We start from the raw sequence: 26,900 nt of genomic DNA on the forward strand, positions 1-26,900 counted from the left end.
CTTCCTTGACTTCTGTTGAGCCATCGTATGATGTGGATATCCCATCCTCCTTCACCCTTGTTACTGTCAGTCGGACCACTTTCCATTCGTAATAGTTCAGGTTTTGAAGTGGTCAGGTACTGAGAGCAAGTGTGGTTTGTCCTCATTTTCACTTTTTTTTTAGCCATGATCTTTCTAGCCTCACGTTCTACCTCTGTCAAGGCTTTATTGCATTTTCGGCACCCAGCTTTTGTAAGCTTGGATGTTTCTAGCTCTTGAAGGATGACTTTCTCCTTGTGTCTTCCCTCTAGTAATATCTTAACTCCTCACCCCAAACCTTTGAGAACTCATCGTGTACCTTAGTGGCCTCAAGGTATCTCAGCCACTGGGCATCCATGGGTTTTCTTCATAATAGGGCATTTCGTCGGGCTATATATCATTTCTGTTTTCGCCACCGTCTGAGAGGCATTGAGCACTGGTATGGCCTTGTGCTATGGTCCCTTCTGTACTCGATGTTTCCTCTTCTGATGCTTCATCAATGGTCTACCAATTAACCATATATATAGAGGTCGTGGGGACAGTTCCAGATTCTACATATTGGGTCCCCCTGGGTTGCATCACATCTATGGTGGCCAACACATGCATCCAGTTTTCACTGAAGTCTGGAGGAGGAAGTGATGCATACATTTCCATTTCCTCTTCATCCTTGGGATCTCCCACCGAGGGCTAGCATATTTGTACAGAGGTGGTCTGTTCCATTGTGACCGAATCGTTACCGAGGGCTAGCATATTTGTACAGAGGTGGTCCGTTCCATTGTGACCGAATCGTTACCGAACAATTGCCCTTCCATGGGGTGTGCTTTCCATGTTCTTAGATCAATCTTTAAGATTTGTGAATCCCTACGTATATGCATGTGATCTAAGGCCCAATCATGCACCAATTCGGATTCCCTCATGAAGGGTCTCCCCAATATTATGTCATATGAATCAGGTTAGTGCAGGAAGTCCACCATGACCACAAATGTATGATGGTAGCAAAATGTAGAGTTTGAATTTAACATTCTCCAGAAGTCCAATGGGCCTCGAAGATGTTCCGTCAGCCATTTTAACGATTAGATCTGCTTTTTTTAGATCAAGTTTCCCCCAGTTTTTAGGCAAAACTGGGCACAAAAACGTTTTTGAGTCTTGTGAAGTGAACCTTATCCTCAGGCTTGAGGGTTTGGAACCACTGATGAGCTTTTCCTTCCAAGGTCAGTGGTGAGAAGGCATGAATCATTATCACATCACTGACAGGCCCACAGGTTTCACATGTGGATTCAAAAATCTCTACATGTTGGATAGGATCTCCGTCCCCCAGAGAATTTTTGGACAAGATTGGAAATGATATGTGGTTTCATCTGGGAGAGTCGGGATTCTAGAGCAGTGCCTAGTTCTCTGACCATCCCTCAGCCCATCTCTACCACCATATTTAGCAGGTATGTCCTTGTGGTTGCATTAAGGTCCATGGTTGGATCCATCCTTGGTCTTTGAGGAATTGCTCCCCCCCTTCCTAGACCTCGTCCCCTTCATGTATTGCCTCTTCTAGGCATTTCTGGTCCATGGGATGGTCCAGCCCACTGTACCTTAGAGTGGCTCATCATTAGTCACCTCCGTATGTCTTTGCAGAATCAAAAGTTCCATGTCTTATAGGAACGTAGGGTGATTGATAATCTGCTCAATATCCTTTTTGGTGTACATACGGTCCTCTACTTCACCCACCACTCTTGCTAGGTTATCCTCCTCTTCTATGATTGTAAACCCTTCTCTGCTCTGGATTCCTTGTTTATGAGTTCCAAGTTTGGAATTTCTCCCTCACTTCTTCCCATAACCAATTTTGGTTCCTTCCCTCATGATTGGAGTGGGTTTAAACTTCCCGTTTCCTTTTGCTCAGCTCTCTCCCTTCGAGTATCGAGCTCTTATTTCCTTAAGCTCAATTCTCATAGCTGTCGTTCCACCTCACTACGTTTGAGGTCTAACTCTACTTCCTCGGTGGTGGGAAAGAATATTTGACCCGTCCTGGCCGCACTTTCCATGTCCCATCTTATTCGCGGGGTTCCAGTATTCAATAGCCTAGAATTCGACAGCCTAGAATTCGACGTTTGGATGGGCACTTCTTGTCGTGGACTGAGTCCTAGTTGACGAAACCATGCCCATAGATTGTGCTTCTTCATTTATAACTGTTTTGGAGACCAAAGAAACCTCGGGTGATATCAATGATACCACTGGACCTGGTTGGTGAGGGTGGTTTCTCCTCTTCTGCAAACCTAGTCCGTAAACCTAGTGTATCTTGGCCCTTCTTCCATGGACTCTTCGCTACTAGTTTTAGCAGTGGTCAGGTTTCTTAAAACACTCAGGTGTGTGCTTGCGAAATGCCCTAATCCCACACTTTTTTGATAGAAAGATCCTGGGTGATTTGATGCACTATTGTCAGGTGTAAGATCATCTCCGATGAGTTTTCCAGATCTTAAGTGCATGTATATACAATTTGATAAGCTACTTTGTCGACCCAATTCGATTTTGCTTTTGATTATATCGCTCTGTATTCGAAGCCGTGAAATTGCAAAGAATGGTTCACGGCATGAAAAGTCACAAAAAGGTTCACGATGTGAATGTTATTCTACACTTTCACGTGCTCAAAGGTTTTTGCCTTTCGGGTCAGACCCCCTCTCTTTGCTATAGGCTACCCTCCGTTTTACTGACCTTTGAGGCCTTGGCCGCCTCACTATTCGTGGATTGGACCAAACCGTGAGTCTGCAGAAAAAGTTCACATCGTGAACACAAAAGAATTCACGCCATGAAGATTTTCAAAAGGGTTTCATGCCGTGAAGATTTTTTGGAAACTTTCACGTCGTGAACGTTTTGCTGAACTTTCACGTGATCAAAATTTTGGCGAACTTCTTGGCGTCAGAGGTGTCAGGATAAGGTTGCCTATTTTTGCAAGGTAATCTCGTGATTTGTGGTGTTAATTGTGACGCTGATTTCGGGAGCGATTCGTGGCGTGAAGTTGTAGAAAACGTTCACGTTGTGAACGTTTTTCTACAGTTTCACATGGAACTTCCCGAGTCGAAAGTTATGATTTTGGGTACGAAATACTTATCCAATTGATCCCCAATTGATTGTACGACTCCTAAGGAATGGAATGCAAGTTTTTGGCACAGTCAATGGCTCCTTTGGTTTTTGATTTTTGTGAATTTTTTGAAAAACAAGAAAAATAGAACACCAACCTGTTCACTTATGTTGGTGCTTCCAATGATGCAAATATCAAAATTAACAGGAAAAAATAGTGCACCTCTATCCTAAGACCACTGCACCACAAACATACACAACATCACAACCAATTTCTCACGATTTCTTCCTACCACACAAATCTTATCCATTCATTTTCTACACGATGCACTACCAGAATGCAAGGGCAATCATGAATCTTATGCAATAAGAGCTGAAACTCCAAGAGGATGGAAGAAACAAAGGTGTTTCCCCAACAATGGCATAAAAAATGTTATGGGCTACCACACCTCCAAGAGGGAACTCAATACATTCACCTAAAAGATGAGCAATAGATCAAAACTGTCATAGGGCACTTACCAATGCTTCGAACTTGAGTCCCTTGAGGCCTCCAAGCTCACTTGTTAAGCTCCACCTCCACACTGCCGTAGAGTCGCTCGCACCATCGCATAAGGTAATCACTCTCTCACACAAGAATAAAAGAGGAACAATGCTAGAATGCTCTCTCTCTCTCTCTCTCTCTCAAGACACAAGGGAGAGCTCTCTATAGCATAAAGGGGATTGTGTCTTTTCATTATGAGAAAATGCCTTATATACATTTGGCCCTTATTCATACTTGGGCGCCCAAAACTTACTTACTAGGCCTTGGGTGGCCAATATCTCATAATGTACAACTTTATAGTGCCGTTTCATGACACTTATTAATGTACTCAATTGGAGGATCATGTTTGTTAATCCAAATTAGGATTAACAAGATCTCACGCTAAGCCAAATGTTACTGACATAAATATTGGTCTCTGTGGCCACGCTAATTATGGTTCTAGGAAGGTATACTCCTTCCTCTACAAGGGGCTTATGCTTCTTTTTCCTGAATTAGATTGGTTAGGGTCCACACCAGAAATGGATGCCTCCATGTTTGACCTTTCTAGTCGGTGATCTCTTACTTGCTAGGCAGCTTGATGATTCTTTGACTTCCACTCATCTTGTCAGGCAACAGTGTGATAATGTCTCTAATCACGTCCTCAAAACTCCTTTATGAGTGGTTATAGGGGAGTCAAGAACTCTAACCTCTTGGTTCATATACAAGGCTCTGAAGTGATAGGTTCCCAATCATAGGGCTCCCTCAAGCTAGCATCTATACTATACTCAATCAGTCTCACTAGGGTTTCTCTACTCCTATGAGGGCCCAAGGACTGTGAAGCATGCGATGACTCTTCTTGAGAAGGTGCTCCTCATTCTGTGTCATTTGGGATTGAAACCAAAAATCCTTCTTGATCTTGTGTACATGAATGGGTGATCAGCCTTAGAACACACCCTTTAGTGATATAAGTTGCTTGTGGTGGGACTTGGAAATTGTGAATTCAATTATATGATATATTTTTTAAAGTTTTTAGTCTCTATTTGAACACACATTCACAAGTTGAGAGCATGTGTTCCCATGTGGATACGTGCATGGCCATGTGAGTTGGAAACATGTGTGTCTAAGTTCTGGTTAGACTTAAGAATGTGCACGTCTAGGTCCCAATTAGACTTAAGAACATGCGTATATAGGTCTCAATTAGAACGTGCATGGGTAATGTACATGGTAAAGATAGGAACATATGTAGCCAGGTTTGATTTGGGAACGTGCGTTTCAAGATGAGAATATACATAGCCAATCCAAAAGGATGATATAAGAGGATTCACATAGATTTAAGTGCTAGTGAGTATTATATACCTCTAGCCACCCATGGCTCATGATCCATTGATAACTTTGGGCTACAACCTCGTAGTTGGCCGGTGTGTCAAGAATATCATTTGGAACAAACAGGTCTAATTTATCGATGCTGTTGTCCAAGATTTTAGATTTCTAGAGCACTCGACACCAACTATGAATGTTTAGCACAATTGGGTGCATTTCAGTAAATATCCTGAGGATCAGTTATAGTACTACATCCCCCCAAAAAATTCCCATGATGATAGTGGGATCAGCATCGCATTTGGTATTTTGTTTAATGAGTGTTAGTTCTCCTAGGCTTAGGTCCTTAGACAGGTTTATATCATATTGAAGCAATGAGAGGGTTAGTGTAGACAAAAAGAGAGTAAGAGTTTGAGAAGGGGCCTAAGGAGTTACTGTAACTGACCTATCTCTGAGGCTCGCTCAAGGAGTAAGTGCATCTCATCTGTGGGTTCCTTGTCATTGACTTCATTCTTGGATGGCTAGTTAACGTTCCAACTCTTGGATGTGTGAGTCCTTGGTGCTGAGAAGGTTTGAAATAGCTGTTTCTCTGACCATTCTGGCAGCATCTAGCTCCTCAAAGCGCCTTGTTGCTTCTTCTTGCGCTCGTATGGCGGTAGCCTCTCTTCTCTGAACCTTAGTAATCCTTTGAAGTCTTTCTATAGCCAATTTTTTACTATCTTGTAACTATTGTGTGTGACTTGCACCATCTCTTCTTGGTGTGCAATCATCATTATTTGCATCTCAGATTGATTGGTGCTCATGGTGTCATTGAGCGCTCTAATCTTCTCGGCATTTGCTTTGTTAATCTGTTCTCTTTCTTGTTTTTTCAATTGGGTCACTCTATTTTTTGCTTCTTTGAGAGTTAAGGATAGCGTATGGATTTGGCCTTGTAGCTCTTCTTCCTTGGCTAGGGAAGTGTGCTTGAGCTCTTGTACCTGCTAGGCATGGATAGGTGCTTGCTCCTGGTTATGTGTGACTTCCTTTTGAAGTTGCTCTTTGGCTTACTCCAGCTACGCTTTCAAATATGTATTTTCTTTAATCATTTGCATAATTGTTTGGCTTAGAACCAGATTATTGTTTTCCAACCTGGCTTCCTACTCCTCGGTCGCCTTTAAGCTGTTTAGGATCACATCTTTATGGGTTGCTTCTACCATTGTGAGGTGTTCTTACAATGTCTATACTTGGTGGTTTTCCTCTTGAACCTACTTCCACACTGTGGCATTGCGATCATGAAGCATGTGGGTCGTGAGGAGATGGCACTGCCATACCCGTTGTTCTTGCTCCCAAAGTAAAGCACTTGTGGTCGCGGCCCCTTCCAATCTAGCTTATGGCAAATTCAGAAGCTCGTCCAGTACCTCCTCCCACATTTTCTTGAAAAACTCTTTCCTAATCCAAATTATGTAAGAAGGAAGTATCTGGTATCACCTCATCATCCTCTAGACGTCTCCTTTTCCTTGGACTCGGAGTATCTTCAGCCTGTGGGCTTTTGCTTGTATATCCAGTGGCTCTTCTATGAGTTGCACTAGGAGCGATGTAGCTTCTTTGAGTCCTTGAGGTTCTGCTGCTAGCAATGCTTCTGGTGCAACCCACAAGTGTGCCTGACATTGTGGAATTCTTTAGGGGAGACAAATTTTTGAAGATTAATTGGGTTGAGCTTTGAGGAGGAGTCATGTGCTGTACTTCCACCATCCTCTCTCTTGATGTGTTGCCTCGCTCATCCTGGATTCCTATTGCCCTAGTACTTCTTGGTACGACTTTATTTCTTGAGCGAGTTCGGCCTTAATTCGTTGTGTCTCTTCAGCAACATCTGGTATGAATCCCCTCATCTTTCTTTTAGTCTTCTTTCTCCTTCCTCTCTTGATCTCCTTCATTAGCTCTTTAGTCTCCATAAGCATAGCTTGTCCTTCTTGCATCTCCGCTAGTCAGTGGTGCCAGTTGCTCTATCTCAGGAGTGCCAATTGCATTCTTTCTTCTGGTTCTAGTTTTGGGAGAGCCACATGATTTAGTATGTGTCATCAGGGTACGGGTTGCATATCTTCGACTGATGGGCCTTAAGGTAATTCTCCATCTTCCTATTATGGATGTAGTAGGCCCAATCATCCTCCTTTTCCTCATGCACTTTTGTTATTCTGTTTAGTGGCACCCTATTGTACCTGTCCACTGGCTTCACTTGCATTATTAGTGACATTGCCCCCCCGCATGCCTTTTCTGTGACTTCATCCCCCTAATATTTTTGTATTTGGCTTCATTAGAGTTGTACAAGCTCTTCTTTAGTAGCATTGCATCTAAGGGCATCTTTTCAAAGGCTGTGTATGTATTTTCACTGGTGGTGGGAGCTGCAGGGCCTCACGTATCAAATCCCCTATGATTAACACTTGCTCCGTGGTGCCATCTACTTTAGTCAATGTCCCCCTCTTGGTGGCTTTGTCATATGTCTTTATGTACTTTGCACATAGTTCTGTGTCTATGTTTTAGGGGAGAATCTATGCCATCTGCCCGAGGCCCACCTTCTCCAACTTGTCTTTAAATTTGGCATCTTCCAAAATCTGGAGGCACTTCGGGCTATGGTATTGTAAGGCCACCTTTCCATGCACCATGTGGAGTTCTCTGCTAATTATGGTGCCATGGAATGCCTGGGCGTATTGACCCAAGTAGCTCAGCCTCAGGCCCCATGTTGGTCTTTTCTTTTGGCTCACTAGGGATCCCATCGCACTAGCTTGTGTCACCACGGGGATCTCTCTCTGCGGCTTCTGGGTTAGATGTTGCTGAGGTTGACATCTGTAAATTGAGAAAAAGGTCAGTCAATAGACTGTGGGGGCATGTGCCTCACCTTGTTGTTTTCTTTTTCTCCTTTTTTTTGGGTGGTAACAAATTTAATTTTGATGGGAAGGGTGTTAGTGTGGTGTGAGCAATATAACGGGGTATAAGTGTTGTGACATGACAGGGTCCAATTCTCGTGATTGGGTTAAACATCATGAAAGTGCAGCAGGTGGGATTTTGTGAAATGGAATTCTGTGAAAGTGCAGAGGCCATGAAGGGTAATCCCGTGAAATGGGGTAAACCCGTGAAAGTTAGTTTTGTGAGATAGAATTCCGTGAGTTGGAATTCCATGAGATTGCAGGTTTTCAGCTCTAGCCCATGAGATAGAATTCCGTGAGTTGGAATGCCGTGAGATTGCAGGTTTTCAACTCTAGCCCATGAGATTGTGGGTTTTTAGCTATAGCCGTGAACTTGCAGGTTTTTGGCTCTTGCCATGAGGTGAACGTGCAGGTTTTTGGCTCTGGCCGTGAACGTGCAGGTTTTTGGCCGTGAATTATTAAGGTTTCGGTTTTCATAAATTTGATGAATGCAAGATTTTAGTGAACCGCAGAAGAGCGGGGTTTGTGCAAGGATGAGGCAATCAACGGATTACAATTTTTGTAATTTGAACAAATGACATTGTTCGACAATCAAGGACATTGTTCAAAAATGGAATCACATTTTAAACACATAAAAGGAAAGAAAAATCAAAGGAAAGGCCCAAGCTCCCACCTCAAACCTGTATGTGTCGATTTTGTACTCGAAGAAGTGAGGAGGAAGACGGTGCAAGGAAGGGATCGATTCTTGCATTGTGCACACATGACAAACGATGAATGCAAAATGACAAAAAAAGGAAGGAATTTTGATTTTACGGCGCAACCGTCGGACTGGGCGGTTGCCTTAATGAAGAATACCACGTGTCTTCCTACGATTGGTCCTGAAAAAGTAATCGTTTCACAGCGTGAAGCTTTTACAAACAGTTCACGGCATGAAGCTCTTAAGATTAGTTCACGGCATGAAGCTATTAAGACCAGTTCACGGCGTGAAGCTGGTCTTAATAGCTGGCATGTCATTGGGTGGAGCAGTCAATTGTTGGGGTTGGTGCGTATGAACCATATTCTTATTTGGACATTTAGCAATTTGATGCAGTCCACTGTAACCAAAACATTGTAGCAGTCCTCTCCTCATGTTTGCATTTATATCCTTATCCTTCCACTGTACCGTGGTTTGAAACATAGGTACTAGCGTGTTATTTTGTAGGACATAGAATTCTGGTGCAATCTCCAGCAGGTTCCTCATAGTACTCTCCACCCACTGAGTTCTACTTCATGCACCATATCCATATCTTCTGATGGCTTTTCAATCAATACTTGGTTGATTTCAGCTTGTGGTGGTTATGGTGGTAGAACAGGTGGCAACAGAGGTGAAGTGTCATGTACCCGAAACATCCCCCCTAGGTAAATAGGAAGAGTTTGGCTATCCTGTAGCCACAGTGATTTGCACATGTGGTGCTAGTAAGGCCAACGGAGCTCTAGGTGTCGGCAACTGTCCTACTATTTGGAACCTTGGATATCTGTACATGGAGGTGTCATGATTCCCTAATTTTACAGAGTGTGCACAATAGAGTAATGACCTTGCTCTCTTAACTATGGGCATTTGGTGGTAGTGTGATTCAATCTGCACATAGAGCACCACACCAATTCTCTACAGGAGTAAAGATGGGTATGCCCATGCCGCCCAGATGTTTCTCTTCCATTCTTTACCTTTAATTTTTCTAGTATTGCATTACTGAGTTCATCCACAGTCATGTTTCCGACTTGCTTGCTCCGAGTTCCATCTCTTGGTGACTCGAAACACGTGAAGTCGTTCCTGCCTGAAGATATTTTGACATCTTCTGGTTGTGGCAATTCCAGCATATTGTCTTCATATTCAATTACCAGCTTTACAACATGCATCCAGAGTTAGCCGGTCAGGCATTAGGGGAAGGTTGAGGTCTATAGGGGCCCTTTAAGCTGCCATATTATGATTTTAATGACTTTTTGTTAAAATGTTAAGTTTCTTTGACTTTAGATACCTTCTTATTCTTCAAATGGCTAGAAGTTTGAATTTCAAAGTTTCTTGCCAAAATTGAATTTAAAATTGTGACACATCTATGGAAAGAGCTCAGCGAAGAGTAGATTCTAGATCTCTAATCTCTGATAAATTTTGAGCTCATATGTAGAAGTTATGGATGTCCGAAATTTCAAAAACTTTTCCCCACTTTTTGGGAATGAAAAGTACAAAAAGGCATCTTCTAGAGAATCTTTTGACCACCTTTAATCACCCAACATTTTTGTATACATGGCATCACATGATTGGCCCTTTTCCTTAATAACCTTTTAATCACATGGCATCTTAAAGGGCCCCTATAGACCTCAACCTTCCCCTAATGCTAATACCAGATAATCATGCATCTTGTGGTCTCTAACTTCTCTCTAGAAGCAAGGCAATAATTGATATCAGTTAGCCTTTCCTGTAGTTTGCACCTTGAATTTAAGTGCTTTAGCCAAGACACATAGTCTCGCATCGATTCCATTTCCTTTTGTTTGATGTTGTGCAGTTGTGCCATAGGACTCCGTCTATCGCCACTTCTAACAAAGCTGGGCACAAACACATTCTTGAGCCGTGTGAAATTAACCTTATCTTCAGGAGGGAGAAAGCATGAATCATTGTTACATCACTAACTGGCCTGCAGGTTTCGCATGTGGACTCAAAGATCTCTACATGTTGAATAGGATCCCCATCCCTAGGGAATTTTTGAACGAGCTTTGAAATGATGTGTGGCTTCATTTAAGAGGGTTGCAGTGCCTATTTCCCTGACCATACCTCGACCCATTTTCATCATTTAACAAATCCGTCCTGGTGGCCACATTAAGATCTATGGTTGGATCCGCCCTTGGTCTTTGAGAAACTGCTCCCCCCTACCTAGACCTCGTCCTCTTCTTATGTTGGCTCTTCTAGGCATTTCCGGTCTATGGGATGGTCCGACCACTTCATTCTAGAATGGCTCATTATTAGTCGCCTCTATACGCCTTTACAGAATTAAGAGTTCCATGTTCTGTAGGAATGTGGGATGATTGATCATCTGCTCGATGTCCTTTTTGGTGTACAAGCAGTCTTTCACTTCACCTGCTTCTCTTGGTAGATTATCCCCTTCATCTAGGGTTACAAACCCTTCCTCCGCTCTAGGTTCTTAATTAATGAATTTCTCCCTCACTTCTCTCCATGACTATTTCCGGCTCTTTACCCCGTGATTGAAGTAAGTTTACACTTCCCATCTCCTTTTGTTCTCAGCTCTAGCCCTTCGAGTATCGAGCTCTTGTTTCCTTAAGCTTAATTCTTGTAGCTGTCATTCTACCTCAATCCTTTTCAAATCTAATTCTACTTCCTCTGAAGTTGGGAAGAATACTTGACCAGTCCTAGCTACGCTTTCCATGTCTCTTCTCATTCGGGGGGTGCTAGTGTTGACAGCCTCGAATTTGAAGTTTGGATAGGTACTTCTTGCCTTTGGACCAAGTCCAGCACTGGTTGATAGACCCATGCCCACAGATTACACCTCTTCATCATTGTTGCTAGTCTGGAGACCAAAAAATCCCTAGGCTATATCAATGATATCACTCGATATCTGGTAGGGGGAGGGTGGTTTCTCCTCTTCCCCAAACCTAGAGTATCGTAGCCCTTCTTCCATGGATTCTTCACTACTAGTTTCAACGGCGGTCAGATTCCTTAAGACACTCAATTGAGTGTCTACTGAGTGGCTTGAACCTACACTCTTTTGATAAGAAGATCCTAGGTGATTTGATGCACTATTTTTGGGAGTTAGGTCGTCTCCAATGAGCTTTCCAAACCAAGTGCATGTGAATATGATTTGATAAGCTATTTTGTTACCCCAATTAAATTTTGGTCAGATACTATTGACTCATTTCTGAGGCCATGAAATTGAAGAACAGTTCATGGCGTGAAATGTCAGAAAACTGTTTACATCTCGTGAACGATTTTTTGCACTTTCACGTGTTTAAAATTTTTGCTTTGGACTCATAATTCCACGTTACCTTGTTATGATTTTCAATGGTCTCAAGAACTTCCTTAGACTTAATCCAACAATACCATGTTCGTGAGCTAGATTTGATTAAGGCGTGAAATTGCAGAAACAGTTCACGTCGTGAAGGGAAAAGGTTTCACGTCATGAAAAGCAAATGGTTCACGTCGTGAATTGAAAATGGTTCGCACCATGAAAGGTTCTAAAATGGTTCACATCATGAAATGAAAATGTTTCACGCCATGAAATGCAATCAATTCACGTCGTGAACTACTGTGAAATAGTTCTCGCGTCATGAACGTTTTTTGCTAATTCACGATTTTTAATTTTGTCAGATCCGTGGTGTCAGAGGTGTCAAGATAAGGCCACCTATTTTTGGCAAGGTAATCCCGTGAATTCTGACGATGCTAATCGTGGCGTTGATGCCGAGAGCATTTCACAGCGTGAAGTTGCAGAAAACGGTTCACGTCGTGAGAACGATTTTCCTATAGTTTCACGTGGGAAATTCCCGCGTCAACAACTGAGGTGAATTTGGGTGCAAAATACGTATCCAAATGCTTCCAAGATTATTGTGCCACGCCTAAGGAGTGTAATACGAGTTTAAGGTACAATCAATGGCTCCTTATTTTTATGATTTTTGTGATTTTTGTAAATTTTTGAAAAGAAAGAAAAACAAAACACCGCCTTACTCGTTCACGTTGACGATTCTAGTGATACAAACATCAAAATTGACTAGAAAAAACAGTGGATCCCTCTTCCAAGACCACTCCACCACACAAATATAGAACCAATTTCTCACAATTTTTCACTTCTACTCAAATCTTATCCATTCATTTCCTACACGATGTACTACCAGAATGCAAAGGCAATGATGAATCTTATGTTATGGGAGCTGAAATTCAAAGAGGATGGAAGAAACAAAGGTTTTTCCCCAGAAGAAGCGGTGCCAAATATGTTATGGGCTACCACACCTCCAAGAGGGAACTCAATGCATTCACCTTAGAGAGGAAGAGCAATAGAACACAACTTTCGTAGGACACTTACCAATACTTCGAACTTGACTCCCTTAAGGTCTCCAAGCTCACTTGAGAAGCTCTACCTCCACGCTATCACCATAGAGTCGCTTGCATCACCACATAAATCAATCACTCTCTCTCACTCCTTAACACAAGCATGCAGCGTACAAGTATAGAAGAGGCACAAGTGCTAGAATACTCTCTCTCAATCTCTCTCTCAAGACAAACGCAAGAGCTCTCAATAACACAAAGGGGGATTGTTTCCATTCATTATGAGAAAATGCCTTATATACAATTGGCCCTTATTCACACTTGGGTGCCCAAAACTTACTTAACTAAGGCCTTGGGTAGCCAATATCTCATAATGTATAACTTTTATAGTGCCTTTGCATGACACTTATTAATTTCCTCAAATGGAGGAGCATATTTATTAATCCAAAATGGGATTAACACTAGCGAGAGACCGCAGAACGCATCGAAACAAGAATGAGCGATGCAATGGTGAAATTATGTCAAGAGAGTAAGGGGGACATATTGAGCAATTGTGCAAAAAACCAAAAATAGGATGTCAGAGTGCTATGTATAGTTTGCTGAGTCGTCATCTACCATGTGTTAAAAATAATTATCCATACATGCATCATTGCATGCATGTGTTGTGCCACATGTGTATTAAATGGACTAACCAGAAGTAGCACCGACACTACATGTAGCCGTCGACCATGTCTACACCACTAATACATTCGAATGCCAGCCGTGTGTGCACCATCTTAAAAAGGAAATACTCTTCCTCTTGTTCTCTTTCACTATCGCTCCATGTTTTCACTCTCGTTCTCCACCAACAAGCAGCTATTCATTATACTTAAGCAACCTTTCAAGCTACTGATGAGTACATACAGTACAACTATCCAGTGCTCCATTTCTTGTGTTGTTGCTTTTTGTTATGTTTAGTTTCACTGAATATTTTGCCAACGCGCTCCACAAGCCTCACACACGGGCCAATCTCGTGTTGTGAAACTTATCAAGCCGATCTATTTCTTTCACCACAATGCAAAAGGGACTCTGCACCCCCCCTTAAGGGGCACCCCTCGCATTGTGGTAAAACTTGGCAAGCCAGTCTGTTTGTTTCACCAAAATGCAAAAGGGACTCCGCACCCGCCTTGAGGAGAACCCCTCACATTGTGGTGAAACTTGTTTAGCTGGTATATTTATTTCACCACAATGTGAGAGAGGGACTCCGCACGCCCTTTGGGGGGGCCTTTTTGCATTGTGCTAAAACATCTCAAGTTGTTCCGTTTGTTTCACCACAACACGAGAGGAACTCCGCACACTGCTTGGAAGGTCCTCTCTCACGTTGTGGTGAAATGCCACATAGGCCAATCTCACATTTGCTTTCCATGTTTACTATTGGGCTATCTATGTCTAGATGGCAAGCACAAAGTAGTTGGCAAGAAGAACTGACGAGAATTTAAGAAATCCAGAGCTAGTGGCAAAGGCATGTTCAAAGCCTTCAAAACGATAAGGATCGTCTAGAAGAAGAAGGGTTGAGCAACACAGTTGTGTGCTCAAGGAGTTGTGTAAAGTACAAAAGTGCATGCAGATGGCGATTGCAAAGTTTTCTTTCCAAAATCTTGTCAAACAAATATGTGAATCTCGTGGCCTTGGAGTATGCTAGGCAGGCATTCACCCTTGCTTTCTTAGGAGAGATGGCAGAAGACTTCCTCATCGAGTTCTTTCAGGACAGCTACATCTTCATTGCTCATGCTCATAGGTCACTGTGATGACCAGAGATATGGACTTCCTCCGCCATGTCTGCTTTTAAATACCCAGATCTTGCCGCATGTGGATATGTCTGATAGAAGGATGACACAAATTCTGGAAATTCTTCCTATAAGGACCAGGGATGAGGTTCAAGTAGAAGAGGTCACTCACACAACGATCAACACACAAGGATAAGTGAAGGATAAAGGGAGAGAGATCAGCTCAGGAAAGAGAGGAGAACAATCTAAAGAGACAGCAGCAAGTAGAGGCAAAGGGAGCAGAGGAGGCATGTCAATGAGAGCTAAAGATGGAGGCATGTAGGGAGACAACGCGAGAAAACAAAGAGGCATTGGAGTATCTAGGGACCATCTTCATAGTCAAGTTGATGATCAGAGGAAACGTGGCTTAGTTCCCATTTCACGAGGGGCGAAATAAATATTCTCAAGAATGAGGTGAGAGGGAGGTCTATGACACTGTCCTTTTATCTATTTTAAAGTAAGTATTATATTATGTTTACACAATTTACCAATTTGATGCTAGTTAGCCCACGTTGCTTGGCCTAATATTATTGTACATCTATTTGCACAATCTGATTGTCAGTGACCTTCAAGTTTTGATGCAAGAGCACATATGGGTGCTAGAACCTCCAATTTTAGGCCACCTTCATTCTAACAACTCATCATATGTGGACATACTAACATGGTTTCGGTATCTAGATTTTGAGCACATGGGGAGTTGTTGTTTTTGGATATAATGAAGAGTAAGTGCTGAATTCGTACTTTTTTCACCATTTCATCACAAATTCAATGACTGCCTAACCTGTCACCACTTCTTGCAGTTCCCATTGGAGCCTAGTTCTTCTTTATCTTCAGGATAGAAAATGCTACTTGGCAAATTGAATCAGGGGAAGCCATGGCCGTGTCATACAATAAGTAATTTTATTGCGTAGTTAATATTCTCATCCATTTGGCTACCCATTAGGTATTCTAAAGAACCTCTATTTGTAGGATTGTACTTAAAATTACTTGTTCCTGGGAAGCACTACCTGGACGAATTTAGCAACATTAGATGTATTAAGACCAAAGTCGCGCTGTAACCTAATGGCCACAGTTGTGGATGGAGGGTTGCTCTAAATGCCAAGATAATGCTAAATATAATTTTCAACCTTCCAAATGATGGGGTGTGTAGAAATCAATAAGAATTTATGACTAAATTTATATTCAATTTTTTCTTATATAGATAAATAGCTTACGTAGATAGTTCCTATTAAGAAAATGTTCTTCATGGTGGCTGGCACGTTTAATTTTAAGTTTTTTTTCAATGCCCATTGCTGACAACGTACACTGCTGAGAGTATTGCGAAATTAATAGAGAACATTGCAAGACCTCCACTGACACCTCCACCTCTGCCTCCAGTTGCACCTCTAGCTGCTCCACCTGCACCTCCTAAGGCTTCTCATTAAAGTCAATGTCATCTGCTCTCATGGACTCTCAACAACTGACTAGGAGTGATCTTTATATGGCTAGTTTTGGGTCTGCTCAATAGTATATTATATATTACTAGAATATAGAAGATTGATTTTGTGAATCTTTTAAAGTAGTCTTAAAATGCTCTTGTTTTTCTAAAAATAAAGTACAGTATGCTATTTTGTAAGAAAAAAGTGCTAATTTTATATTAATACAAGAACACTATGTACGAGTGAATTAAGTGGTCAATACATTTGGTAAAACACATGTTTTGCAAAATAATGAATGGCGCCAAGGTTCCCGTGGTGGTTAATGATATGAAGTATTAAGAGGGGATCTACAATGTGTGTCATCCGCACAAAGATTTTGGATACCAAGAAACCAATGCTTAAAATGGCCCATTGCCCCCACAAAGGCTAGCTGGCATGGTCCATTTTCAACGTGGGTCCAAGCCCAAGCTGAAATGGCACATTCCCACTGAATTGTTGGGGTATGCTGCCAATCTTGTGCGTTACGAGCTTCAAGTCAAGGTGTTCATTACTAAGTTGCACATTATTCCAAGGGCTTAGAATACCATGAACACCTTGACTTGAAGCTCATAACGCACAAGATTGGCAGCATACCCCCAACAATCCACTTGGGCATATACCATTATAGTTTAGGTTACTTGCATTTGTAGAAGCTTCTATTTTCATGCCAGATGTTGAACGAGGTTTTGGGTGTATGGTGTCAATCTTACAACGGGTTTTGGGGTATGGTAGGCTACAAGATTGACATCATACCGCAATAACCATGTTTAGCACATATGCCATGAAATTAGAAGCTTCTACAAATGGCACATATCATACCTACCCTCTTAACACCACATCTCATTCAACACATGTACAGGCATCACATTTCCAAAGGCATACTATTGTACACTACCTCATACACGTCAAGTGACATAGAATACAGCTTCTTTGTGGAGTCCAGAAGATCCATTTTGAACTTGATCGACCGGACTAGATGTGAGCACAACAAAACCTTTAGATTACTCTCTAGAAGGCAATATAGGCGGCAATCATTGGTCTCTTTGTAGAACAATCCCCTCACCACAAATAAATTCGCACAGATCACATTGCCCCACCCATCCTTTGTGGATTTTTTAACATGCTACTTTTCTTGAGTGCACCGCACAACATAGAAGTCCACCCCCTAATCATTATCCTCTTCAATCTTCACTACAAAATTATCATCGATGCACAATGCATCACTAAGTGTGTCATGGTTTCCTTCAAATGCTAGATCTGAGATATCGTCATCACCACCATCATCAACATACGCCGCACATTATGATGGCAAATAGTAAAGCATTCCCAATTTTCATTGTATTTCTTGTTTTTACACCTTCTCCATTGTCCTTGCATACAAGCACTGCAATAACATGACAAGCTTCTTACTTTGAGGTATGTGTTTCTTGAGAACCCACAAACGCAATGCATGGCACGTGACCTTTTGATCTTCCTACAATCCCACATGTATGTTTTGTCTACATCCCCTACCGTAATCTCTCATCAGAACACTCTTTCTATGATCCTTTTTTTCTTGTACTTGTAGGGTATGCACCATTCTCGTTGAGGCTGTAGAACATCCACCACATCTGATGCACATTTCAATTTCTCTCCATTTGGCTTCAATTGTTCCAATATCAAATCTCTTTTCAACACAACCCCTCCCCCATCGTGCTCACCCTTTCCATGCCTGGAATCGAAGAATTTCCAAGTCATTTCAAGGTCTGTGAGACATTTATACCTAGCCACAAAGTAGAATTGTCTTTTGGCTTTGAACTGTGATGCTACTCCATCAGACCAAACCCAATGTCATTGTGATGGTAGTCCTTTCTTTTGCAACCACCCATGGTGTAGCATTAAACAATGCTATACAAAAAGCGGGTCATGTTGCCGATCATCAAAGATATAGAAGTGGACAGTGTTTTGAACCTCTCTCCCTCTCGCAACGCGAGCATATGTTATATGCACAAAAATGGTAACATGACTGGATTGCCAATGCATTGATTGTATTTCGTTTTACTCTTGGAATGTATAATTCTCAGCAAAATCGACTACTAACACAACAACATCCTCAGGGAAATATTTTATACATTGTCAAAAATTACTCGGCCTGCCATCTGTAAATAAAATTATGTTTGATGAAGGCCTCAAGAGGCAAACTTGAAAGAGTGCAATTAGTTCGATGTAGCTCATATCCTTGTTGACAACAAAATTTTCCTTCTCTTTCTCTTCCCTTTGGCATCAACACCAACATCCACACTCTCAATAGTTTCAAAAATCTTACAGGGAAAAAAATCATTCTTTTGGCACCACATTCCCGGTGCAAGCATTTCAAATCATGATACATGTACCCCTCTAGTCTGGGAAACAATACATCTTCTGATAATGTAGTGATGCTAAACTTTGTGCTTTGGGTGGCATGATAACCAAGGCTACCAACCTCTTTGTGCTAAATGTTTAATAAGAGTAGTTGCACAACGGTCCATGAATATGACGACGAATTTGGCGTATCATGTCTCGTAAGAGCATCATTTGAACATGTTGGATGCAACAGCATGTATACCTGTCTTTGAGCTTTCAAACAAAAGATGGTTTCAAGCGCTCAAAGGAGCATTGTTGTATCTTGACATCCGCGTGCTCTGAGACTGAGACTTGAGGAAGATCTCAGCCTACATTTTTCAACATGTCTCACGTGAGTAGTTCATTAAACATGCATAGCTACTATCTCACATCTAGTTCAAAAGATAGCTAATTAATACAGCATACTGGCTCTACTATTATCTACTACTTTCAAAAGATAGCTATTATAGCCTACTAGCTCTACTATTACCTACATCACCACTAATTTAAAAGATAGTTCACAACTAGTTCAGTGGACTAGCTTCTAAGCTCAGAGGTATTAGCTACTACCTCACAACTATTATAGGAGATAGGTACTAGTTCACAGGTAGTTCATGAACTAGCCACTATGAGGTACTACTTTAAGAGATAGGTACTAGTTCATGAGCTATCTCTTATGAGGTATTGGCTCACAACTATTTTGGGAGAAGTTCACAGCTAGTTCCTGAGATAGCATGATTAGGTACTGGCTCACAACTATTTTGGGAGATAGCTACTACTAGTTCATAGCTAGTTCCTGAGATAGTTACTATTAGGTACTAGCTCACAACTATTTTGGGAGATAGGTACTAGTTCACAGCTAGTTCGTGAGATAGCTACTATTAGGTACTAGCTCACAGCTACTTTGGAGATAGGTACTAGTTCATAGCTAGTCCAAGCGATAGGTAGTATGAAGTACTAGCTCACAACTACTTTAGGAAATAGGTACTAGTCCATGAGATAGGTGAATCTAAGTCTTTTGAAGAGGCTCTAGAAGATCCAAATTGGCATAAAGAATGAAATTTATGCCATTCAAAAAAATGGTACTTGGAATTTAGTGGTCTACCACTTAGCAAGAAATCTATTGGTACTAAGTGGGTTTTCAAAGTCAAGAGAAAGGCCATTAGATCCACTGACAGGTTTATGGGGCCAAACTTATTATAAAAAAGGTTATGCCCAACAAAAAGAGATTGATTACGATGAAACTTTTGTTATCACTTCCCATAAGATGACTATCTGATTTTTTATTGCTTTGGTAGCTTATCATGGATGAAAAGAGCACCACTTGGACATCAACACAACATTCTTGAATAGTACCTTGCAGCGCAGAAAGAAGTTTACGTAAGTCAACCAGCTAGTTTTGCCCAATTTGGTCATAAATAGAAGGTATGCAAGTTTAGTAAAGCTTTATGTGGTTTGAAAAAAACTTCCAAATCTTTGTGCTGCCTATTTTATTGGACATGGATTTAAAAACACTCCTACGCAAAAAGCACTTTATATGTGAAGAAGGACAAGCAAGATTTGCTTATTATCATTCTCTATGTAGATAACATGCTAGTGACAGTAATGAGAATTTCATTATAATAGCTTTTAAGTATGATCTTGCCTCAAATTTTCAGATGTCAAATCTTGGTCTTTTGTACTACTAATTGGGTAGGTAGTTTATATAGTAAGATGATGGTATAGTCATTAAACATTCAAAGCACATCAAGACACTACTCAAGAGGTTCAATATGGAAAGTTACAAACCAATTTCTACAGTAATAGACCCTAGTGTAATTCTTACTCTACAGGATATCAGTTAGCCATTCGACATAACCACTTATGTTGTTGGATGCCTAATCTCTTTGTGCAACTCACGATCAGACATCCAATATGGTGTGTCATAACTTTCAAAATTCTTGCATACCCCAAGCACTAAGGATTAACGACAACAATGTCCTCTAGCTTGTCTTTTCCCAAGGATTTTCCTATGGCTATGTGCGCTAACACCTTATCCCTAAATCCACTTCCAAAAGTACCAAAGGCCAATGATTTTTTTACAAGTATTATACAATTTATCATTTGGCCAATGCTAGATTCACATAGGACCTTGGAAAGGACCTTCAAGGCAAAAAGACAGAAGACGGAGTTGGGAGTGAATTCTTTGTACACGATCACGATGTCTTCAAAGGGCAACACTTTGAGAGATAGTGGAGTAGAGTGGAGTTGGGACCGAATCCCTTTCTCTTTGCACCTTGGCACATTACCCACTAATCCATCTACATCACATCCTACAAGCTCTCCACCTATTTGCAAAGTTCCTTTATGGTGACAACAAAGAAGGCAAGGTTAAGGACCCTAGCTCTCCACAAGAGTGTTACTACCAAGAGTGACTTGGCAAGGTTAAGGACCCTAGCTCTCCACAAGAGTGTTACTACCAAGAGTGACTTATGGTGCAAACCAGTATGACCCTTGCATTCTCCTCCCCTTTTCTCTATCTTGCAAGGTCTGAGTATTCTCTCTCATGAGAAAACATGTAGAGGATGTGCTGTAAAAAGTAACACCAGATGCGACACAAATGCCCCATGGTGCAGAATGGCGTGAACCACATCATCCAACTGTGAATATTGGCTGGCCTAGAAAGGGTGCCAACTATTGACCAATATTTGATGCGAAGAAGTTAACAAAAACAATAGCCCTGCAATAATATATGGCACCTCAAAACGTCTTTTTGAATCCAACCATTGATCTGGTACTTCAAAGCTCTCCAACATAAGCAAAGCTCATGTTTGGATGCCTACTTTAATGGTTAGATTTTCCATCTATAACATTTAAATTTGCACACTCAATCATCTTATATGATTTAAAAGGGTATGCTTTGTATTTGCCTACGTGAGCCATATTTTGGCAAATGTGTATTTGGCTGCGCGAGCCATATTTTGGCAAATGTGTTCTCACAAACATTCTAGGAGAGGATAGTTTCACAAACATTGTAGGAGAGGATAGTTGTTAGTATAGGAAAGCACCCAAGGATATGACTACACACACCTTGGGACAAAAAGCCACCTAACTCACTCTCATTTTAGAACCTAGGTAGTTGCGCTCATAATGAGAAACAACATAATAGTGATGGTGGCTCGACACGTCAAGATAAACAATTAAAGAGCACCACTCGCCACCCCACCATTTGGCTATAAAAACATCATTGTATCTTTGCCCATGTGAATATCACCATGCTGAGTACTTAACAAGGAAACAAAGCCTAGGATAAATTCCATTTATGGATTAAAAATCAACCCAAAGCATTAAGAGATTTAGATGAGATCAACCAAGAAAACAAGAAAAACCCACAAAAATTGTATGAAGATATACCAATCAATTTACTGGGCAAGTATTTCGAAGGCAATTACATGAATGGCACCATTCCAATTGAATTGGATATAAAGTGACCACGACTGTGATCTTGGACGGGGGAGCGAGTGAGCATAGCCCATCAACACAAGGAGGGGGGTTTGCACACATAGAGACAATTGATTAGACCGATGAACACAAGTGTAAAGGTAACCGAATGAAACATAGAATGAACTCACTCTCATTGCCAAAACAAACATCTACAAGTGACATCATTGTACATTCATACATCTTCTAATTGTAACACTAATTATTGACTAAACACATAATAAACAACAAATTGATGTATCTAGTTTAATAAGCATCATTCTTCATCATGTCTTCGGTGCTCTCGATCACCCCAACACATTATGCTCCCCAACCTCTTCCATCGAGAGCTGATTTTTTTATACATAGCAATCGGAGTATCGAGGATGAGGGTGGTGTCGCAAGTATATGGGGCACTTGGCCGACTGAGCATGCCCTCTACACCACCTTTACAGATACACTCTTGCTCTTGAAAACTTTGCGATAGCCTAGAATTTCATTGGGTGCAAATTATCTAACCTGCGTTGGCCTACACAAGCCAAGGTGGCCTCGAGAGTGTTTATTCAACCTCATCATCATGGTGGTATGGGCATCATTGATCTATCTGTAGAGAGCATAGGCCTATTGGGCAAGCTGATCATTCAAGGATGAGCCATTAGCCATATGACTTTCTTTTTGCATTATGATCTCAACACCTCCTTTAAAGACCAATTTATAGTCGGTTTATTAGAAGCTTAGTGCCCTCAACATGTACAACTCTCAGAACAACCATGTATAATCACACAAGATTCATGCTGCAGACCATCATATCGTTCTGATAGGATGCACAATATTGAGCAACCAAAAACAATGTTAGGAAGTGCCATTAATTTAAGGATCGCAGTGCACAGTTCATTTCAGAGCAATTAGCAGCATTTAAAAAGAGCTTTTTCTGGTTGTAGTAGCTAGCTCTCTACTTTTAACATAAGGTGTGGCGTGTGATTGTCATGGATGACAGAAAAGGAACCTATTCCTTAAACCCGAATTATCCTTTTGACCTAGTATTATCCTTTTGACGAGAGCAAATCAACTCGTCATTTTTCTTACTGTTTGATACGTTCAACCCACATAGCTTTCATTTACAATACATGGCACTAAATTTACAGGAGGAATAGAGGATGCATGCCAATCAACCTTGCTTATGAGTTTTTTTCCCTCTTAATAAATTAAGTATTTACAATGACTTCCGCCTTTCTATAATGTTCCTAGACATGTCAACTCACACCTGCGATTAAATGCAAGCATGTTGATGCATTACATGTTTCATTTCCTCCAATATGCACAAGTTCAGAAACCTTAGAAATGCTACACCGTGAGACAGGATAATATCAGAAATTTAAAAGCTTATTATGTCTACTGAGAGAGCCAGAGAAGAAGCAGGAGATGTGAAAGAGTAGAAAATGGCTTCAATACCTTAAGACTAACCCTAATTCTGAGGCTGTAATTAATTAATGTCCAAGATGTAAGAGTGATATAGACATAATAACTGAAGAGCGAGTTTTGACTACCAATCATTTCAATGTTTCTTCACGTTAGAACTTTGTGGATAATAGCCAGCATTTTAAGCACACAGAAACTGCAGGTGCTTTTACAAAGAGAGTGGGTGGAGAGGGAAAAGAACATGTAGCAACATAGCCTAGAATTCATAGTAGGTAACAAAAGCAATGGACAGAAGGACACCCTAATTATCAATTAGCATTAGGAAAACCCATGACGCAGCTTACATCGACCACACTGGGACTTTCTTTTGCCTTTTCTCATGGGAAGGCAAACCATGGGCACGCAATACTACCCTACTTTCATCACCCATCCAATAGCCTCTTCAACATCACCCAAGATGTGCCATAAGTCATCAAAAAGAATTAATAATAAAAACTTGTAATTTAAGTCCCCCTGCTGTGCTATGATCTTTTATCCAGCCAACAAATAAGCATGAAAGAAACAGCAAACAAACGTCAAAGGCAATGTTCGAATAGGCTTCATTGGTTTGATAAGGCATAGTTTCATGTACTACAACCAATAGTTTTGCTGTTTCCAATGACAAATACTCAAAGCCCGAACAGTGCTTAAACCTCAATAACTAAACAGATCCTCTACTAGAAAAATTCCATGAGCCAAGATGTAACTAATTTTCTGGTAGCAAAGCAAGAGATGCTTACTGACTGGCCTATACCTTATCACACATTTAGATTTGAACACTTTCCAATTCCAAAATACTCACAAGCCAAGTATCGAAACTCATCCTTCATGCATGCATACCTCATGTGAAGCATGAGAAATCCATATAGCTGTAGACCCATGCATGAGGAATTGAAACTGATCCTTCACGCATGCATACCTCATGTGAAGAATGAGAAAACCCATATAGCTGAATGCCCATAATCACAAGCGAAGTATTGAAACCAATCATGCATGCATACCTCATGTGACGCATGAGAAAACACATAGCTGTATGCCCCCAACATGAGGGATTGAAACGGATCCTTCATGCATGCATACCTCATGTGAAGCATAAGGGGACCCATGTAGCTATATGCCCATACTCACAAGCCAAGTATTGACCTAATCCTTCACACATGCATACCTCATGTGAAGCATGAGAACCCATATAGCTGAATGCCCATACACGAGGGAAAACCCATACCACAATAGGTCAGATTGCTCAGCCAAAAGAAGGCAGTCCCCCGTGTCAGGACTATATAAACAGCCTTGTACAGACTCATTGACACTTGACACTAATATTAACCAAGGACGAGAGGACTACTGTAGCTAACTAACTTAACACTTAAAAGTTCGGCTCTGCAAAAAGAGAATTCGAGCTTGCTGATACCGTAAGAAATAAACAAAATCTGTTCTTGTTGGATATCGTTCATCAGAACTGCTCCCCCACAAAGGCACATTAAAAGCCATTAAAACCAGGAGTCCCTGCAGATTTCTGAACATTTGGCAAATGCCTAGGCCACCAGAGTACTCGCTGTAGCACTCTCACTGCACATAAAAAGACAGTAATCAGGTTAAAAACAGCACAGAAAACAGGAAATCAGCATTAGAGAAAAGGCAGCAGGTTATGCTGACTCACTACTTCCAGTTGGGTGGAAGCTTCTTGGTTTTCTTGTAGTAGCGAGCTAGCCGATGTACCCGGCTCTCAACCAGAATCAACCTAAACTTGGAATCCTTGTCCTTGCGGTTCCTCTCAAGATGCTTTCTCACAGCAACTGCTTTCTTGATCAAGTGATAAAGATCCTCTGGGATTTCTGGACCCAATCCTGCACATTTTCAAGTCTAGATTTGGGTCACATGCTACACAGATATAGACCTGTCAAAAATCGTTTGAGCAGTATGAAGGTGTTACCGTGCCCCTTCAGAATTCGCAAAACTTTGCTGCCTGTAACACTTTTGACTTGGCCAACGCCATGAGAGTCCCTCAGAATAACACCAATCTGAGATGGAGTTAAGCCCTTCTTTGCAAGCTTGCAAATGTGATCCTCAACCTGCATTCAATCGAAAATACTATGCCTGTAAATAATAACTCTTGATCGCAGATCTGGGTATGCCTGCTAGTTGAAGGTATGAACATCAAGAAGAGTAAGAAGTGTCACTGAAGAAGCTAACATAGACGTAAAGAAGTTTATTAGATATATATCCGAATCAAGATAAGAATCTCTCCACAGTATCCACAATAACAAACCAAGCGGGCTGCATAGAATTTACCTCTTGATGGGAAATTTTCAACCAGCTGGGAGGTGTCCTCTTATACGGCAGCGCCGAAGAGGACATACCCTTCCTACGAAAACAAAACATAACAATGGTGAGGTGAGTCCAAAAATCTTTTGAAAAATGTAGGTCTCTGCACTCAGAACTGTAGATTGAATCACAAGCATGGAATCAAATGATTTGGAAAGATCAATCAGCATCAAGTAGCCTACGATAGCTACATCCCAATAACTTAAAAAGGGAAAACAAAGATAGGCTAAATTCAAGCAGCTACTTCAGATGCTACATATGCGTCTTTGCAGGGGAGGAAAGCAGGCCATTAGCTACAATTCTAGAATAGAAAAACATAATTTATTAAGTTCTGGTGATCCTGAAAATGTACAGCATTTGGCCTTTATGTGAAGTAACCCTGTCAGGGCTTTTTCCTGCATGTAGACAAAATCTCCAGCAGGTGCTCCTTAATGCAGCATATAGTGGAAAAAGAAATCAGGGAATAGTGGTCATACTCCAGGCAGGCAAGCCCTGCAGCGGGTTTACGTCCGGGAAATGAAAAGCTTAAACTTTCCTGATCTGTTAGCACAGCAGAATGCATAGCTATTCTTCGAAAACTGAGCTAAGAACATTGACCACTTCGCAGACGCCACCTAGGTTTCGGCCGATCTACGTTTTCCGATGTTAATAACCAGACTCTGCAGATAAGCGTTGCTACTAATACCTGTATCGGTATGAAGGCTTGGGTGGCCACTGTTTTCTGCACGGAGACCTACTCTCACAGGCCTAGGGTTTCGGCTGATCAAAAGCAGGCAAACATAGAGAGACACATACCCGCGACTGTGCATGCGCCCCATGGTGGGCAAGCTTGATGCAGGCCGGCCGGGACGACAAAGTTTCTCTGCTGCCGGGACGATAACGCTCAAGAGACTGCCATTTCTATTCCTATTAGGGTTTCTAGTGTCCTCGGGAGATCGTCCACACACCAGAGCATAACCTGTCCGCCCACATGTCATATGCCTGTCACTTTAGCCCGACCTTTAGCGGGAGTTTTTTTTTTTTTGGGAGGGACAAACTATCTAAATTTTGTGTTTTTGTGGTGTTAAATGGCTTTGACATATTCTATTTATGGCTCACTACCTCTTGGCAGCATGACAGTGATTGATTGTTGGCAAAATGGCCTTATTACATATTTTTTACGAGTTTCACTCTAGGCGACCATGTGCG

General features: G+C 41.4%; 1 protein-coding gene across 1 annotated transcript; it reads right to left on the reverse strand.

Annotated features, from left to right (window-relative positions):
- Positions 1-24,596: 24,596 nt before the first annotated feature.
- LOC147609258 (small ribosomal subunit protein uS15) lies at positions 24,597-26,662 on the reverse strand. Its single transcript, XM_086788040.1, has 5 exons — positions 26,508-26,662; positions 25,680-25,752; positions 25,321-25,459; positions 25,048-25,234; positions 24,597-24,956 (listed from the first exon to the last, which is right to left on the reverse strand). The coding sequence occupies exons 1-5, from the start codon at positions 26,528-26,530 to the stop codon at positions 24,923-24,925; spliced, it is 456 nt and encodes a 151-aa protein (XP_086644166.1). The 5' UTR covers positions 26,531-26,662; the 3' UTR covers positions 24,597-24,922.
- Between the last annotated feature and the right edge of the window lie 238 nt (positions 26,663-26,900).

The sequence above is a fragment of the Cibotium barometz genome, chromosome 51 (genome assembly GCF_041138505.1).
Source record: "Cibotium barometz isolate CiBa-2024 chromosome 51, ASM4113850v1, whole genome shotgun sequence".
NCBI lineage: Eukaryota > Viridiplantae > Streptophyta > Polypodiopsida > Cyatheales > Cibotiaceae > Cibotium > Cibotium barometz.

What these genes read in the sequence shown, in the direction of transcription:
- LOC147609258 (XM_086788040.1), bottom strand. Translation starts at nt 26,530, where the DNA reads ATGGGGCGCATGCACAGTCGCGG. An exon ending in GGGCGCATGCACAGTCGCGG is followed by an intron (nt 25,753 to 26,507) that starts GTATGTGTCTCT and finishes TTGTTTTCGTAG; the next exon opens with GAAGGGTATGTCCTCTTCGG. An exon ending in TGAAAATTTCCCATCAAGAG is followed by an intron (nt 25,460 to 25,679) that starts GTAAATTCTATG and finishes GATTGAATGCAG; the next exon opens with GTTGAGGATCACATTTGCAA.